Consider the following 16,375-nt stretch of genomic DNA (forward strand, 5'->3'; position numbering starts at 1 on the left):
GTGGTTTTACAGCCAGAAGTTACGGGGATTTATCTTCCCAGAGCTGGAACTCTGGGCTATGCGGTTTGGCCTTGGGCTGGGATTGCTTGCTCCCAAGGTAATCCTCCCAATTTTTTATTTTTATCACCATACGTGAATGTGAGAGTGTTTGTTCTGCTTTTGCCACCACCTTTCAATGCCACACTACATCTCTGAGCCTCTTTGCCCATCTCCACAACTCTGCCTTTCCTACCCATCTGGATGAATGTGGCTTCTTTAAACCCTTGATTGTTAGACTTCACACAGCTCAATTTTCTGATGGTTCTGGGTGTTTGTTTGTTTGTTTGTTTGTTTTTTGAGGTCTAATAATAATTGTTTCTGTGGTTGCATGAGGAGATGAAGCGTGTCTACCTATGCCTCCATCTTGACCAAAAGTCAATTATTTGATATCTTTGACAAAGCCTGAAAGCTAATGTAGGAGGGATCCTGAATTACAAGCCACCTTTCATTAAAGAATACATATTCTAGAAATATCTATTGAACTACATATGGCATACAAATTCCACAGGAATCTAGTCATATTTCTAAGACCCTGTTTTAATTTCTGCTTAATATAAGATTACTTTTGGGATCCTGATATGTTTTTATATAACTCACAAAGAAATGTGAACTTCCTTTGAAAACTCAGTCATTTATATTTTTGCAATTTTTCACAGATTGATTGCAGTGTTATTATTACTTCTTTTTTGTAGTCTGCTTGGATTTAGGCATGCTGTTTTCTGGTACTTCTGTGTTCATAACGTGCTTAAATCAATATTCAATATCAGCAGGGGGAGCTGACATGGTATCAATTTTACAAAATAATATTTGTGCAGCTTATCCCTAATAGAGCTATTACAAATGATGTTCTGTTTATATGAACAATCACTAGTTCCAAAGCCTACTTCTGCAAAACAGTTGTGGATTACTTCTGGGCTTGCTATGTCCTGCATAATAATGAGATTTCTTTCACGTTAACAATATGCTATTTCTTTATATTACAAAAGAAGTGCTCCTTCTCATTTCCTGGAGACATAATGTACCAAGCACTTCAAGTGTACAACCTTTAGGTGACTGATTATGCCTCAGTCTAATGGCTACAAATACAGAATGGTGCTTTTACGCAAAAAAAAAAAAAAAAAAAGTATATGCACATTTTATATTTAAGTCCCCAGAGGGTATGTGAAGCATTTCTCAATCAGTAGTACCATATCCCTATTCTGCAGGTCATTTTCTTTCTGATTTTAGTAGTTATCCACATGCACCTTCACCCACCAATCCCACCAGAAACCACTAGATATTTTTAAACCTTATAAATACAGGAAAGATGTATATATAAGAAAATATTCAAATTTCCTTAAGTAGTTCTGATTTTTTTTTTTCCACTGCTATCAGCATTGCAACAGAGTAAGACTGTCTTTATTTTTCTCCACAGCATCATTTCTTTGTAAGAGCCAATGACTGGTTTGTTTGTACATTAAAAAGGATTCTCATCTCACCAGCATTAAATGTGCTTTCATTGCCATACTTATCCATAGTCCTGGTTTTACACTAATCTTCAGCAGACATAAGAGCTATAGATGCTGCATCATTTAGGGGTAGTAACATGGCATTGAGAGTCAAGATCATTACCCTTATTTGTAGTGTAGTTTCAGTAGTTTTTTCTTAAAAAAAGACCAAAATTAAGAAATATTATTTGCTCTCAGATAGCCTGAGCTGGCTAAATCAGGTTAGTGTTTCATATTCTAATTAAGCATGCATTTCTCCTTTCACACTTTTACCAATTTTACCTCCCTTGACTTTTTATCTTGTACTTACCTTGTTCCAGTTTTTAAGAAATATACAGATAATTGGTAAGGGAACTTCAAAAGTTTTGGCCATTCCACTTCTTGATTTTTCTTTCTTGTTCACTAACAAATGACTTTTACCTTTTGAGAAATTTTCAACTGAATATTTTTCTCATTTATGCCAAAGCTTTAATTCTATGCATTCTGTAGCAGGGCATACACACAATAAAACAGCATTCTAATAATGTCAAAATTAAGAAGTTTGGGTTCTTTAGGTACTACTATGGACTAAATTGTGTCATTAACCCCACCGCCGCCACCACCAAATCCACCTGTCAAAGCCCCTGTCCCCAGCATAAGTGCATTTAGAAACAAGGCCTTGGAGGAGGTAATCTAGGTTAAATTACCTAAAAGTCATGAGGGTGTGGACCTATTCCAGGGGGACTGGGGTCCTAATCTCTCCATTAAGTAATTAGCCTTGGATTGGATCAATCTTTTCTGCAGAAACCTTTAATAGAGGTAGGATTATACAGCCTGTTTGAACTAAAGGGAACAGGGGAAAGAAAGAGTTTCAGATTTATGGGCCCCTACAAAAAATAGAGCAGTCTGAATGCCGGCTCTGACTACGCCTTGTCTTTCAAGAAAAGAGAAGAGTGGCCCTGAGGTAATTCCGAGATCAGCAGGCGTGGCCTCTGTGGGCCCAGAGCACAGAGGCCCCGAGGCCTAGGCTGAGCCCTTTTGAGTTTCAGAGTGTGGTACCGCCGCCTCCGTTTCAGGGGCCAAGCTGTCCGGCTCCCATGGGTGAGGGACCTTGGCCATCCATGCCAGTGGACAAAAGGCAAAACCTTCACTTCTGGGTCCCAGACGGCAAAGAGAATTATTGTTGAGCCTTAAGATCTAATGCGAAATAAGCCAGGGGGCGAAAGACAAATACCATATGATCTCACCTGTAAGTGGGACCTAACCAACAATACAAAGATGCAAGGAAAATATGACCAGCAACACTGAAAGGAAAAGAAATCAACAGAGACAAGAGGGAAGGAGCGGGGCGGGGGGGGGGGGGGGTCAGGAGAAGGGAAGGGAAGGGGAAAGTCAAGGAACATATAGCAAGGACTCATGGACAAAACCAAAGGGGAAGGGTTGAGGGAGGGCAGGAGGGAGGGGGCAAGGGAAAGAGGTGGGGGGGAGGCAGAGACAAATGTATTTAAAAAATAAATTTAAAAAAATGAACATAAAAAAAAGAAAGAAAAAAAAGAAAACGTTCTAATAAAGGTATAAGAAAATAGCAGGCCATCAAATAGGATCTTTGAAATATATTTTTAGGTTTTGGACTTCCTGGGATCTGTCACTCCCTTCCTTCATTCCTTCCTCCCCTCCCCCCTTTTTTTCCTTTCCCTTTCTTCTCTTTCCTTCCCTTTTTCCTTTTCTTTTCCTTCTTAGGTCTATCCTGTTCCTTTCTCACCATTTTATTTAGGAAGAACATAATTTTACTAGGTTCACACCTATAGAGGAATTTTGCCTTAGGATGAGTCATACCTCAGGTCTCACCAATACTTAGTTCACTCTGAAATGGGTTAAGACTTCGGTGACTATTAGGATAGGGTGAAGTATTTTGCATGTGAGAAGGACATGCATTTTGTGGCCCAGAGGAAGCATGTTATAGACTGAATTGGGTCCCCCCAAAAACCTATGTGTTGAAGCTCTAACCCCCAATACGATGATGTTAGAGATAGGTCCTTAAGGGAGGTGGTTAAGTGTAAGTGAGGTCAGATGGGTGGGACGCTAATCCAATAGGACCATTTACATTATAGGGAGAGAAAGAGAGCAGAAGTGCACAGGCACAGTGGGAAGACCATGAGAAGCAGAGAGAAGCCAGCTGTCTACAAACAAGGAAGAGAACCCTCACTAGAACCCAAAATTTTTGGCACTCTGGTCTCAGATTTCAAGCCGACAGAGCTATGAGAAAACATTTCTGGTTTAAACCACCCAATCTGTGGTATTCTGTTACGGCAGCCTGAGTAAACTAATACAGGGATTATACTGACAAGGTAGAAATTTTTCTTACACTTAGAAAACCAATGTTGTTGTCAAATTTCTAGCCAAGACAAAAGCAAACTTGACTTTTGGGTTAATAAATATTAAGAACTTTGAGCATATAATATCAGTATTAGATATCAAAATAATTATTTTTAATCAGCAGAATTCATTGAAGTTTTAGCTTTTAAAGAAATGATCAGAAAGTATAGAAAACCATATATTCCCTCTTCCCTTACACAGTTTCTTCTATTATTAACATCCTGTGTTAGTGTGATACACTTGTTAAAACTGATCAATTAATAAAGGGTGAGGAAAAAGTAGATTTACAGTTCATATGGGAAATAATACAGTAATGAGTAAATAATAAAAATAAACTCTGTATTTCATGTACTCACAATTGTAAACCCCCTTTTGGCCCACCCTATATAGATTTATTATTTTAAACTAAAGTCCTTAGTTTAGGGTTCACTCCTTGAGGTATATAGTTCTATAAGTTTTAGCAAGTGTATAATGTCATTAATTCACTGCTATAGTAAGATAAACAATGGTTTTACTGCCCTAACATTCTCCTCTGTTCAACCTATTCATCCCCTCTCTCTACCCCAATAATTAGATGTCCATATATAATGATGATGAAATTGCCTGAAAACACTAATTTAAATTGTTTTTGTTTACTATTCTGATAGACAAGTTAGAATATTTAACATTCAGAGTTCTGTGCATGAAATACAAAAATAGACATCTGCTGTCATGAGGATTTGTTAGAACTTTAATATCATAACTTGCTACCCCAAATTTGAATTTTTGCAGCTTGAGCTCTGAAGCTGCTTGCAGAGCAGACCTGTGCCTTTTTGAGCTCCGGAACTGCCACCGGCCTACCCTGTGCTGATTGTACTGTTTGATAGATTGTACTCCTTGCATCATTGTCAAATAATACTCTCTGTACTGTGATTGTGTGATCAAAGACAGCCTTTTTGTTCTACCGGCCTGGGCTGAAACTAGGACTTGCTGAGATAAGCATGAGACTTCATTCATTCACTGTGTGGTTGTTCCCACCTGGTAACACATTGTTCTCACTTCACAGTCCCACTTGCATGTTCACGGAGTCAGCCAACTGTTGAAAGTCAAGTTACCCCTATGAATCAGAAAACAAATGATGTAAGTTTATGGTCTTTTTGCCCCTACAAACCCATCTCTTTGATCAGCTCCTTCCAATTTTTGCCTTTATAAACCCTAATGCATCCCATCCATTTTTGAACATATTCTTAATTCACAGCAAGAATTCCATGGGCTACATTTCTCAGTTTGCAAATCATTACCTGAATAAACCCTCTTTAAAATTCTTTTAAAAGGTATCTCCAGATTGTTTGCCCTGGCATGTGTGAGCAGATTGAGTACTGGTCTGCAAAACAAAGGGTTGCTGGTTCGATTCCCAGTCAGGGCCCATGCCTGAGTTGTGGGCCAGGTCCCCAGTAGGGAGCACGTGATAGGCAGCCACACACTGATGTTTCTCTCCCTCTCTTTCTCCCACCCTTCCCCTCTAAGAATAAATAAATCTTTTTTTAAAAAAAAGGTATCTCCAGATTTTTATTTACAGTCTCTATGTGAGAGGTTTACTTTATGTTAGGTTTTTCTATCTTGGCCCATTCGAAACTGTTCAAGATTTGGATTCCAAAAGTCTTTGTTAGCATTTAACTGTTTCTTTGGTGGTGAAAGTGACTTATGTCACTTTTATAATGAGGGAGCAGCATGAACACATGCCTACATCTCCATTCTCCAGTTTTTCCTTGGTAATAAGTAATCCCGCTACAGGCATAGGAAGGAAATATGCCTCTGACCCCTTGCCCCATTGGAATTCCTTGATGTCCACTTATCATGATGTCCACTTATTACTGACCTTGCATCTAGGACCAGATGATGAAAATTGTCGCTGTAGACATTGTTTCATATTGAGAATTCTTTATCCACTGTTCTCAAACAGAGACAAGCATGGAGTTAAATTGATGAGGGGGGTGGGGCACAAACACACACAAAAAGACTAAATCTGAAGTCACTGAAGGTTTTTAAAGTAATATTTATATTGAAATAAGATACATAGAGAAAAGATGCAGATCACAAGTATACAGCTTGATGAATTCTCACAAAGTGAGCATACCCATAAATAAGTATGCAGACTGAGGAATGTACAGTTCTAATTAGTACTGTACATTACTAGTATCACAGAAACTTACCAAGTACCACATTAGCTTCTTCCCTTAATTTAACATTGTATCCTAGAAAATTTCTTTGAGCAACATAATATCTCCTTCAGATAAAAGTAACAATGTGAGAAAATATTTTCCATGAATTCATTCTTACCATGTAAACAAGTGAGAAATGTACATAGCAGGGATAGGGTGTCTTTGCTTATTAGTAATACTGTAAGTATAGAAAGTAAGTCCAAATGTTGAATTTAAACATTTGAAAACAAATACAGATACCAATATATGAAGGTTGTATAAAGGAAGTAAATGAAAGTGATGTGGACAAGATGAAAACCAACAGAGAGAGCCATGTGGCAAGGGAATAAATGTATCAAATACCACACACCTACATCACAGAGGTGTACATGTATATCTGTGTCTGTGTGTGTAATATAATGTAAGTATTGTTTATCCATGCATGTTTTCCCCTAGTATCAGGAAACAAATTTGCTAACATTGTGGTTTATATTTCTAAGAAAATAGAAACATCTGCAGCCCAAAAAAGAAAATTGGTGTCATGTATTATAACGGGCACTTGATTTCTTTTTCACTTATTAAATCTTTCCAGTCCTTATACCTCTTATTTACATGTACTGTGTTAGATAGTAGGTCTGATACACAGTTAAATAATACAGAAAATAGTGAGTGTCACTGTCCTCTTTGTCTTCTTCCTGATTTTTATTAGTACGCTTTTAACATTTCACCATCGAGTATTGTAATTGCTAAAGTTTTTAGTAACCCCCTCTTTATCAGGTTATGGAAATTTCCTTCTAGGATGCCATATATTTTTGTTTTTCTTTCATGTCTAAGTGTTGAAGTTTATCAAAAATTTTGTTTTGCATCTTTTAAGATGGTCATTTTTTAAAATCTTTTAGTTTGCTGAATATATTGAATAGGATTGAGTTATTTTCCCCGTTTTGAGCCACCCTTGAATTCTTGGAAATGATTTTATTTGGTCAGAATGTATTATTATTTTAATTCACTGGTAGATTCTGTTGGCTAATATTTAGGATTTTAGCATCTATGTTCATGAATATATTGGTATATACTCCCCTTGCCTAGTTTTATATCTCCTTGCCTAATCAATACCTTAAGGTTATATTTGTGGAGCTAGTCTTTGTTATATTTTCTGGATGACAGTTATATAAGTTACAGAGACCATTCATTTCTTAAAGAATTGGTAAACTTTGCCAATTATATAATTTTTGCCTGGGCCCCTCCCTGTTTCTTATAAGTTGTGGAGACAATATTTCAATTATTTTCAATTTTTAAAGTTGTTTTGGCTTATTTTAGTTTTCTAATTTCAGGTTAATTTTAATAATCTATCATTTTCTTCACTTTGTTTCATTTATATCTGTGAAGAACAAAGAAGGAGGTAAGCAAATTTGGAGGCCCAGGAGTGTGGAATTAGATCTGTGACAAATGCTGACATTTTACCAGAAAATGTGGTAAATAGCAAAAAGTAGATGAATAAGTGAAACTTCTTTATTGAGGTTATAATTCAACCAAATTTGTTATAAATATGTTTCCCCATAGGGACTCATCTATTCTTAAATATTTTAAAGGATATTTGTTAGAAAATAAGATTTTCGTAGTCAACACTTTTGGCACAGCTGTTTTGCATAAAGTAGCAGTTCTCACAATGTGGTTCATGGCCCCTGGTGTCTCCTAAGGCCTTCAGAGAATCAGCTCAACTTTTTTCTTGGTAATACTAAGATGTTATTTGCCTTTTTTCTTTTTACTGTGTTAACATCTTCATTAATAATGCAAAAGCGATAGTGAGTTGAACTGCTTGGTCCCTTAAAAGAATCAAGGCAGTAGAGACAAAGTGTACTAGTAGTCATTTGTTTTTTCACTGCCATACATGTGCAGTTAAAAAAAAAAAACTGTTTATTGAAGTGTAACTATTATTGATTTTATTAAATCTTTACTCTTAAGTATCTTTTTAATATTCTGTGTGAAAAAAAAAAGTGGGAAGAAGCATAAAGCATTTTCTGCAGTGCACCCAGGGCTGATGGTAGTCTTGAGGCAGAGCCCTTGTTCAGTTGTTGTGGCTGAGGGCTAAGCTCTCCACCTTCCATGGCACACCATTGCTACCTGAGTTATTGACAAACTGTGGTTATTCAGACGTGGATATTGGGCAGTATTTGTTGTAAGTGATAAAATTTGAGCTTAAACAAAAATGAACACTTTAGGAAACTTGTATCTACCATTATGAACTTGATTATTGCCCAATAATTAAAGAAAATTTTTACTAAGGCTGGGGGTGATATTAACAAATGTGACTTTTTTGATGTTCTATAATGAAATATGAAATGTATCACCACTTGAAAGATACGCATAAGTAAGCAAAACATTATTTTCTGAAAGCCCAGTGCATTAAGGAAATATCAGAAAGTGAAAGGAATATTAGGATAGGTAGTGAAGTTAGCAAGAGGGAATCTATGAGCAGACAATATGGAGTATCTCATGCAGATATTAGCAGCTAGTGTGGTCCAAGAGACCACGCATGGGACAGGAGATGAGGTTACCATAGCAAAGACTGTAACTTAAGTGGGAGGAACTGGAGTCCAAGGGGAGCACTCCACCTTAGAAAAATGCATGTACCTGATCTGATTAGAACTGGAGTAAGAAATGAGAAGCAGGATTTGGGAGAAAAGAAAAACTACTATACCTGAATTTCATAGGGCTTGTTAGCCTGTAAGTTCCACTTCAGTCATATGACTAGTAACAGCAGTTCTGTAATCGCTGCTCCCAAGTTCTCAGAGTGTTAGAGCCACATGGTATATGCTGCCCAAAATTTTTTAGACCCCATCAGAAAACAGACTTTTTAGTTTACTCATACTATTCTCTCTTCTTAAACCCATACTAGTGTCTTGGGTGCTGAGTTGGGGAATACAATAGCCATGCTCTATTCTACTCAAAGGCTACCATTTTGTTGGGTTCCTTTACCGTGTCTGACATCTTCTTTTAATAGGTTCCCTGACAGATGCCACCTGGGCTCTCCTATAAATATGTCACTATTGGGTAACTTCTAGTTTTCCTTTCAAGCTAAGTTCTATATAAGCATAGCTTATTTCTTCCCTTGAATGCCTCAGATCCCTTGTAAAAGGACTTCTGTTTGATTTGTCCCCCGAGTTGGCCAGACATAGCTAACACTTGGGGTTGGAAAAAGACTGTAAGCTGACCTCTCTGCCAGATCTTGTTCATTTGATTACAACAAACATTTGTCGAGTGCCCTTTTTTTGGTACCAGATACCATATTTGATTGTAAGAATACAATTTGAATAGAATATGGTGCATTAGAAGCTCACAATTAAATCAATAAGACATAAATACACACAAATAAGTGTAATACAGCAACATGACCAGTGCTACTGTACAGGTGTGTTCAAAGTACTTGGGCCACAGAATGGGGAATACTTGTTCTTCCTGGGAAGGATCTGTAAAAGAGAAACTCAAGCTCATCCTTAAATTATGGAATATATTTCTTAACATAAAGTCAGGAGAAAGGAAAATGATAATACAGGAAAAGAGAGCATCAAATTTGAAAAAGTAAAAGCAGAAAAAGGTATTTTTAGGGAACTGCAAGTGGATCTGCCTAGTGTTGGTATGGTGTGTTTTTGGAGTGGACACCAAGACTTGAGAACCAGTTTGGAGTCAGGTTTCACAGGGTGTAAAGAGCCATTTTTTTAAAAGAGGAAAGACTGATCTTTTTGTTCTTTTTGTAGAAAATATTGCAAAATTGTCATAGCAAGAGGCAAACAAAAATATGCTGCCAGAAATACAGGGAAAGGGTATAGAGGATTATACAAGTAGTCAGGACAGTTACTTGGTAAAAATAGTGTGATTCTAAGAATTTGAGGTTTTAATTTATGTGATAAAAGTTTTTCTTTAATTTTTATTTTGAGGTGGTTATAGATTCAGTTGTGAATTATGAATTCTCAGAAAGACCCTGTATACCCTTCATACCCTCAACTTTATTCAGATTTCACCAGTTACATCCATTAATTTGCATGTGTATTTAGTTTTGTATAATTTTATCACATGTAGGGATCCACATGAGCATTGCTGCAATCAGATACAGAACCGTTCCATCACGAGAACCCCTTGTGCCACCTAAAGGATATTTTTTGACAAAGTAAGGAGCTTAGAGTAGATTCTGTAGATTGGTGTCTGTCAAAGTGTAGTCTTCAGATCACCTGTAACAGAATCACCTACTGGGTTTGTTAAATATGCAGATTCTTACTCTAGAAACGTTGAATTAGAATCTCTGTGACTGTGGCCCTGTGACCTACATTTCTATAAACTCCTCAGGTGCTTCTTACACCATACCTATCAGGAGATGAATTTGAGCTGACACCTGAATAATGAGAAGGAAACCAACCTTGCAAAGCCTGGGGCAAGGAAGTCTAGATATGTGCTGTCCAAAAGGAGTATAATAAAAGCCATATATGTAATTTTAGATGTTGTAGCCACATTAAAAAAGTGAAGGGAATGTGAAATTAATTTTTATGGTATATTTTACTTAATTCTCTTTATTAAAAGTATTATTTCAATGTGAAATTAATATGTGTTCAATAGCATATCTGACAAGTGGCTGCCATGTAAGATGGCACAGATCTAGACAAAGTGAAAAGCCAGTACAAAAGCCCTGAAAAGGAGATTCATTTGGAGATGAACATTTAACATCTGGAAGTTGAAAATACTGGTCTAGAGCTTTGGAATAAGATCAAAACTAGATATATAGATTTAAAAAGTCCTTTATATAAAAGAGTTGTCACACCAATTGATTTCTAGTGTCATAGCTTTGTGGTTAGAGAAGATGCTTGATATGATTTGTTTCCTTAAATTTATTGAGACTTGTTTTGTGTCCTATCATGTGGTGCATCCTAGAAAATGTTCCATGTGCACTTGAAAAGTATGTATATTGTGCTGCTTTGGGGTGAAATGCTCTGAAGATATCAATTAAATCCATTTGATCTAATGTGTCATTTAAGGCAGCTCTTTCCATGTTGATTTTCTGTCTGGAGGATCTATCTATTGAACTCAATGGGTTGTTAAAATCTCTGACTATGACTGTATTTCTGTTGATCTCTCCCTTTATGTCCATCAAGATTTGCTTTACATATTTAAGTGCTTCTGTGCTGGGTGTATAAATGTTTACAGTGTTATGTCCTGTTTTTGGATTGTTCCCTTTATCATTATGTAGTGTCCTCCTTTGCCTTGGTTTTAAAGTCTGCTTGTTGGATTTAAGTATTGCTACCCCAGTTTTTTTTTTCCTTTCCATATCCATGAGCTATCTTTTTCCATCTCTTTACTTTTAGTCTTGTGTATGTTTTGATCTAAGATGGGTCTTTTTTTCTTATCCATTCAGCTACCCTATGTCTTTTGGTTGGAATATTAAACCGTTTACATTTAAGGTGATTATTGATAGATATGTATTTATTGCCATTTTATTTTTTAACTATGTCCTTTGTTTTGTTTTGTTTTTCTTCTTATAGCAAGCCCTTTAACATTTGTTGCAGTACTGGTTTGATGTTAACAAACTCCTTTAGTCTTTTCTTGTCTGGGAAGCTCCTTATTTCCCCTTCAATTCTAAATGATAGTCTTGCTGGATAAAATAGCCTTGGCTGTAGGTCCTTGCCTACACCAAAAGTAGCCTTGGTTTGTGGGTCCCTTTCATCACCTTGAATATTTCATGCCAGTCTCTTCTGGCTTGAAATGTGTCTGTTGAGAAATCAGTTGACAGTCTATTTGGTGCTCTCTTGTAGTTAACTAACTGCTTTTCTCTTGAGGCTTTTAGGATTCTCTACTTGTCCTTAAGCTTTGCCATTTTAATATAATGTGTCTCAGTGTAGACCTCTTTGGGTACAACTTGTTTGGGACTCTTTTGTTCCTGGACTTGTGTGTGTTTTTCCTTCACCAAATTAGGGACATTTTCAGTCATCATTTCTTCAAATCAGTTCTCGATCCCTTGCTCACTTTCTTCTCCTGGTATTCCCATGTTGTGGATGTTGTTACACTTTATGTTGTCCCAATGTTTTATTAAGCTCTCCTCAATTTTTTAAGTTCTTTTTCCTTTTTGTCTCTCTGCTTGGGTAATTTTTCCTACCTTGTCTTCTAAATCGCTAATTCAGTCCTCTGCTTCATATAACCTACTGTTTATTCCTTCCAGTGTATTATTTTTCTCAGGTATTACATTCTTATTTCTGACTGATCCTTTCTTATAGGTTCTATGTTTTTTTTTTCAGGGTGTTGAGTATCCTTATAATCATTACTCTAAACTCTTTATCTGATAAATTGCCTCCCTTTCATTTAGTTCTTCTTCTGTAGGATTCTCTTGTTTTTTCATTTGAGTCCTGTTTCTTTGTCTTCCCATTTTGGCTGCATCTTTGTTTTTGCTTCTATGTATTAGGTAGATCTGCAAAAACCTGTCAGATGCTGCCTATCACTGGCCCTGGGTAACCTATTTGGTGCTATCAGCGATCCACAGCTTGCAGCTCCCTCTGCTGGGCTTGAGTGTGTGCAGAAAGGACAAGATAGTTCACCAAAGCCATCTTTTACCATCACTGGACCTCTGGGAGGGTCAGCTAAAGTCTCAGTGCTCCCAGAGATTCACCTTTGCTGTTAGGCTTAATCACTGATAGAGCCTCCAGTTGTACTCAGCAGTCTGGCTTAAACTCCACAGGGTAGGGCAAGAAGGAATCCTGTGGGTGGGGCTATTCCTTCCCCTCAGGCTCATGCCACTTGGAAGGGAGTACTCTGCCCAAGAAAGATGGCTCCTATAGTATGGGCAATGTCTCAACACAGGGATCCTGGCAGCTGTTCCTTCAGCTCTCTCCAGAGCCACCAGCACCAGATTCCTCATGCATCTCTAGTCTGCGCCACCCCTTCCTGCCAGAGCGCAGGATAAATGGCTCTAAACAAAATTTTGTGCATTGGCTCTTTAAGAGGCTCTGCCTCTTCATCCATCTCTGCCAGGTAGAAACCGCATTGCTTTCAAAGCCAGATGTTATTGGGGGTTCCTTTCCCAGTTATGATGCTCTATGCTGGGGAGCTCAGCTTGGGAATTTAGATCCCACACTTCTTGGGGAATCCCATGGGCCACTGAAATATCCCTCCAGAACATAAGCAGCTGTCTGTGGGAGACCAGCCAGCCCTCTGGCACGTCCTCCACACTTCCTTTGTTTTCCTACCAGTCTCGTTGTGGTGAAGTGGTATCTTCCATACGTCCTTGGTTATAAGGCTTCTCTCTAGCTAGTGTTCAGTTGGTATTCAGGATGGTATTTCTTTAATTTAGTTGTAATTCCAGGTTGGTCCTGGGAGGAGGTTAGTGTACCTTCCACTTGCTCCTCCATCTTGGGTCTCGTATGTGTCTGAAGAAACCCAAAACACTAATTTGAAAGAACTTAAGCATCCGTATGTTCATTGCCATGTTATTTACAATTACCTAGGTAAGGCAGCAGTCCAAGTATCCATTGGTGGATAAAACAACTGTGGAACATTTACACAGTAGACTAGTACGCGGCTGTAAAAAAGAAGAAAAATTTTCAGAGGTGGGGAAGACTGGGCAGGAGAGAGTAATGGGAAGGAGGTGGGACAACTGTAACTGGAAAATAAATGAATGAATAAATAAATAAACAAATAATTTTACCCATTGCAACACCATGGGTGGACCTGGAGAAGATTATGCTAAGTGAAATAAGCCGGTCAGAGAAAGACAATTATCATATCATTTCACCTGTATGTGGAACCTAATAAATAAACTGAACTAACAAGCAAAATAGAGCAATTCAGAGAGCAGGATGAGAGCTATGGAGAGGGGCATAGGTTAGGAGATGGAGGGATCAAGTAACATTACTTAATATAAACATCAGATCTTTAAAATAAAAAAAGGTTGTTACACCAAGTGTAATTTTCAGTGATTTGCAGTCAAGACCTATTAGAATCACCTACAGGGCTTTTTCTAACTACATACTTGCATCTCAAGAGGGCCTGGAAAAATCTTGGGAGGGGTAGAAATGCAGAGGTGTGTATGGGTATCAGGGAGGGGGAGAACATAGGCAGATACGGAGTTTCTCCATCATTGATTCTGATAGACCCCTCCCTGCAGCCCCCACTCCTGGCAGAGAACCACTGGTGGATAAAAGGGACTTGACGATAGACGATGCCGAGGAAATGCAGCGATGAAAGGAGTGCTAAAGAAGCTAAAAGTAAAGGAGGGGACTTCAGTACTGAGTGCAGAGGAGAGCAGGACATTTGCAAATCAAGATATTATTGATAATCATTGAGGATAAAGTTTCAATAGTTGGTCAGCTGGGCTAAGGCGGGTTCAGAAGATGTTAGTGGAGACAACTGCTGCCTAGGTACCTGAATGCCAGAGTTAGACTGGCTGCGACAGGGGCATGCTGAGCCCTCTCAAGCAGAGTTCCTTAAAGCCTTCCTTTATATTTGGTTAAGGTCCATCTGTGTTCCCTCTCTTATAGTCCTTGGAGCTGTTGCTATAAGAATCACCTGGGGAACTTTTTTAAAAGTACCCATTCCTAACTTCCTCCTCATCTCAGAATAAGTCAAAATTTCTAAGAGTCATTATTTTTTTTTAAAGCTTCCTAAGTGATTCTAATGAGCTAAGGTAGAAAACTATTGATCCCATAGTATAGTGAACACTTCTGTGACAGAAAATAAGGTTTACTCCTCTTTCGGGCCCCTGAGTTTGACTCACCGTGTGGTTTATGGTTAGCTCTCAGTAAATGTTTGTTGAATCAATGAAAAATTAAAGGGCTAACAAATGAGGAAATGTGGCTAGGGAACATGGCAAGAGACTCTTGTGGGTAGCTTAATAAGTGAACATTTCCTTTCTGTATAATGGTTATCAGGCCAGTTATTAAATACACAGCATCTATTCTGTAATTCTTATTAGTGTGAAACTATTTTCATAAATTGGTCTAAATCACATTATTGATGTTAAATATCGGACTATAAAACTGGTAGGGCTGTTCTCTAAGTTTGTTTGTTTTACTACACATACTGCAAACTATAATATAGTTAACTGTTCCACTGATCAAAATATGCAAGGGAAATTATTGCATTCAGTATAATGAATTTTTGCCATCAATTTAAAGTAAGTTTCAATTTTCACAAAATTAGCCACAATTCAATAAATAGTATTGCATTTAAAATATAATGCTGTGGCTATTCAAAACATCCTATTTACAGGAATATTTATAGTTAATGATTCTTTTTAAAGCCACTGCAATAACTTGTTTGATTCTTTAGCAATTGCCTTTTACCTCCTTTCATAACAGATGGAAAGAAATATACATAAAATATTCTGAAAAAAATAAAATAAACTGGTAGTTACTAACATAATGAATCATCATAATAATTAAATGGAATTTTTCAATCCCAGACATTGTTTAGGGTTCTCCTAACCTAAGACCTGGTAACTAGTAGGTACCTCAATAGATAATAATTCTCTTCGTTCTCCACATGCAGCTAATTCTGTACAAACGGTTTAGAAAATCAAGTTTAATGTGATACCATTTAACATTCTAACACTAAATTTATTTTCCCACAGATGAAAAGAAGTAAAGAAGTGATAACTAAAAATTATAATCAAGAAGAAATAAATATTCTTCAGTGTTGGAAATGTAGAAAATGTATAGCAAGTTCTGGTTGTTTCATGAAGTATCTTGACAATCGGGTGATTAAGGTGAGTACTGCTAACTCTAATCCTTGGCTTCCAAGTACAGGGATGCTGTGCGCACACCCACAGATGCACACATGCACACGTTTCCCTCCACAGCAGACTTAGCTTTTACCTCATTTACATGGCTCACTGAAAACATTTCAAAGTACTCTTCCGAAGGCATCACACCTTCCACACTTACAATTAATTTTACCTTTAGCTGCTCCCATTAATATGACTTAAAGTTTTAAGTGCAATGTCATAGATGTAAGTTAAAGGTAATAATAGTTTTTTTTTTTTTTTTAATCCCTACCATAAGAGAACCATAGTCATCACCACACAATTAGATTCAGGATTCTATTAAGAAATGGAAAACCTATTATATTATATTTTTTTAGTATTCAGTATAGGCCTAGAAAAGAAAGGTCATGTATAATTGAAAAGTCAATAGGAACATCTGAATAATACTCAAAAACTTTTAACTCATTGTCCTGGTAACTATAAATTCTTTTTTAAAGATTTTGTTTATTATTCTTAGAGAAGGGGAAGGGCGGGAGAAAGAGGGAGTGAAACATCGATGTGTGAGAGATACATCAATT

The 16,375-nt window shown here is 37.3% G+C and overlaps 1 protein-coding gene across 1 annotated transcript in view; it reads left to right on the top strand.

Annotated features, from left to right (window-relative positions):
- RNF180 (ring finger protein 180) overlaps positions 1 to 16,375 on the top strand; it is a 156,635-nt gene that overhangs the window by 16,179 nt on the left and 124,081 nt on the right. Inside the window, exon 2 of the mRNA XM_054578406.1 lies at positions 15,666 to 15,800. Within this exon, the coding sequence (XP_054434381.1) occupies positions 15,666 to 15,800 (135 nt within the window). The remainder of the gene's footprint in view (positions 1 to 15,665; positions 15,801 to 16,375) is intronic.

The sequence above is a fragment of the Pteronotus mesoamericanus genome, unplaced genomic scaffold (genome assembly GCF_021234165.1).
Source record: "Pteronotus mesoamericanus isolate MK-2021 breed Mesoamerican mustached bat unplaced genomic scaffold, CSHL_Meso_final contig_50, whole genome shotgun sequence".
Classification (NCBI taxonomy): Eukaryota; Metazoa; Chordata; class Mammalia; order Chiroptera; family Mormoopidae; genus Pteronotus; species Pteronotus mesoamericanus.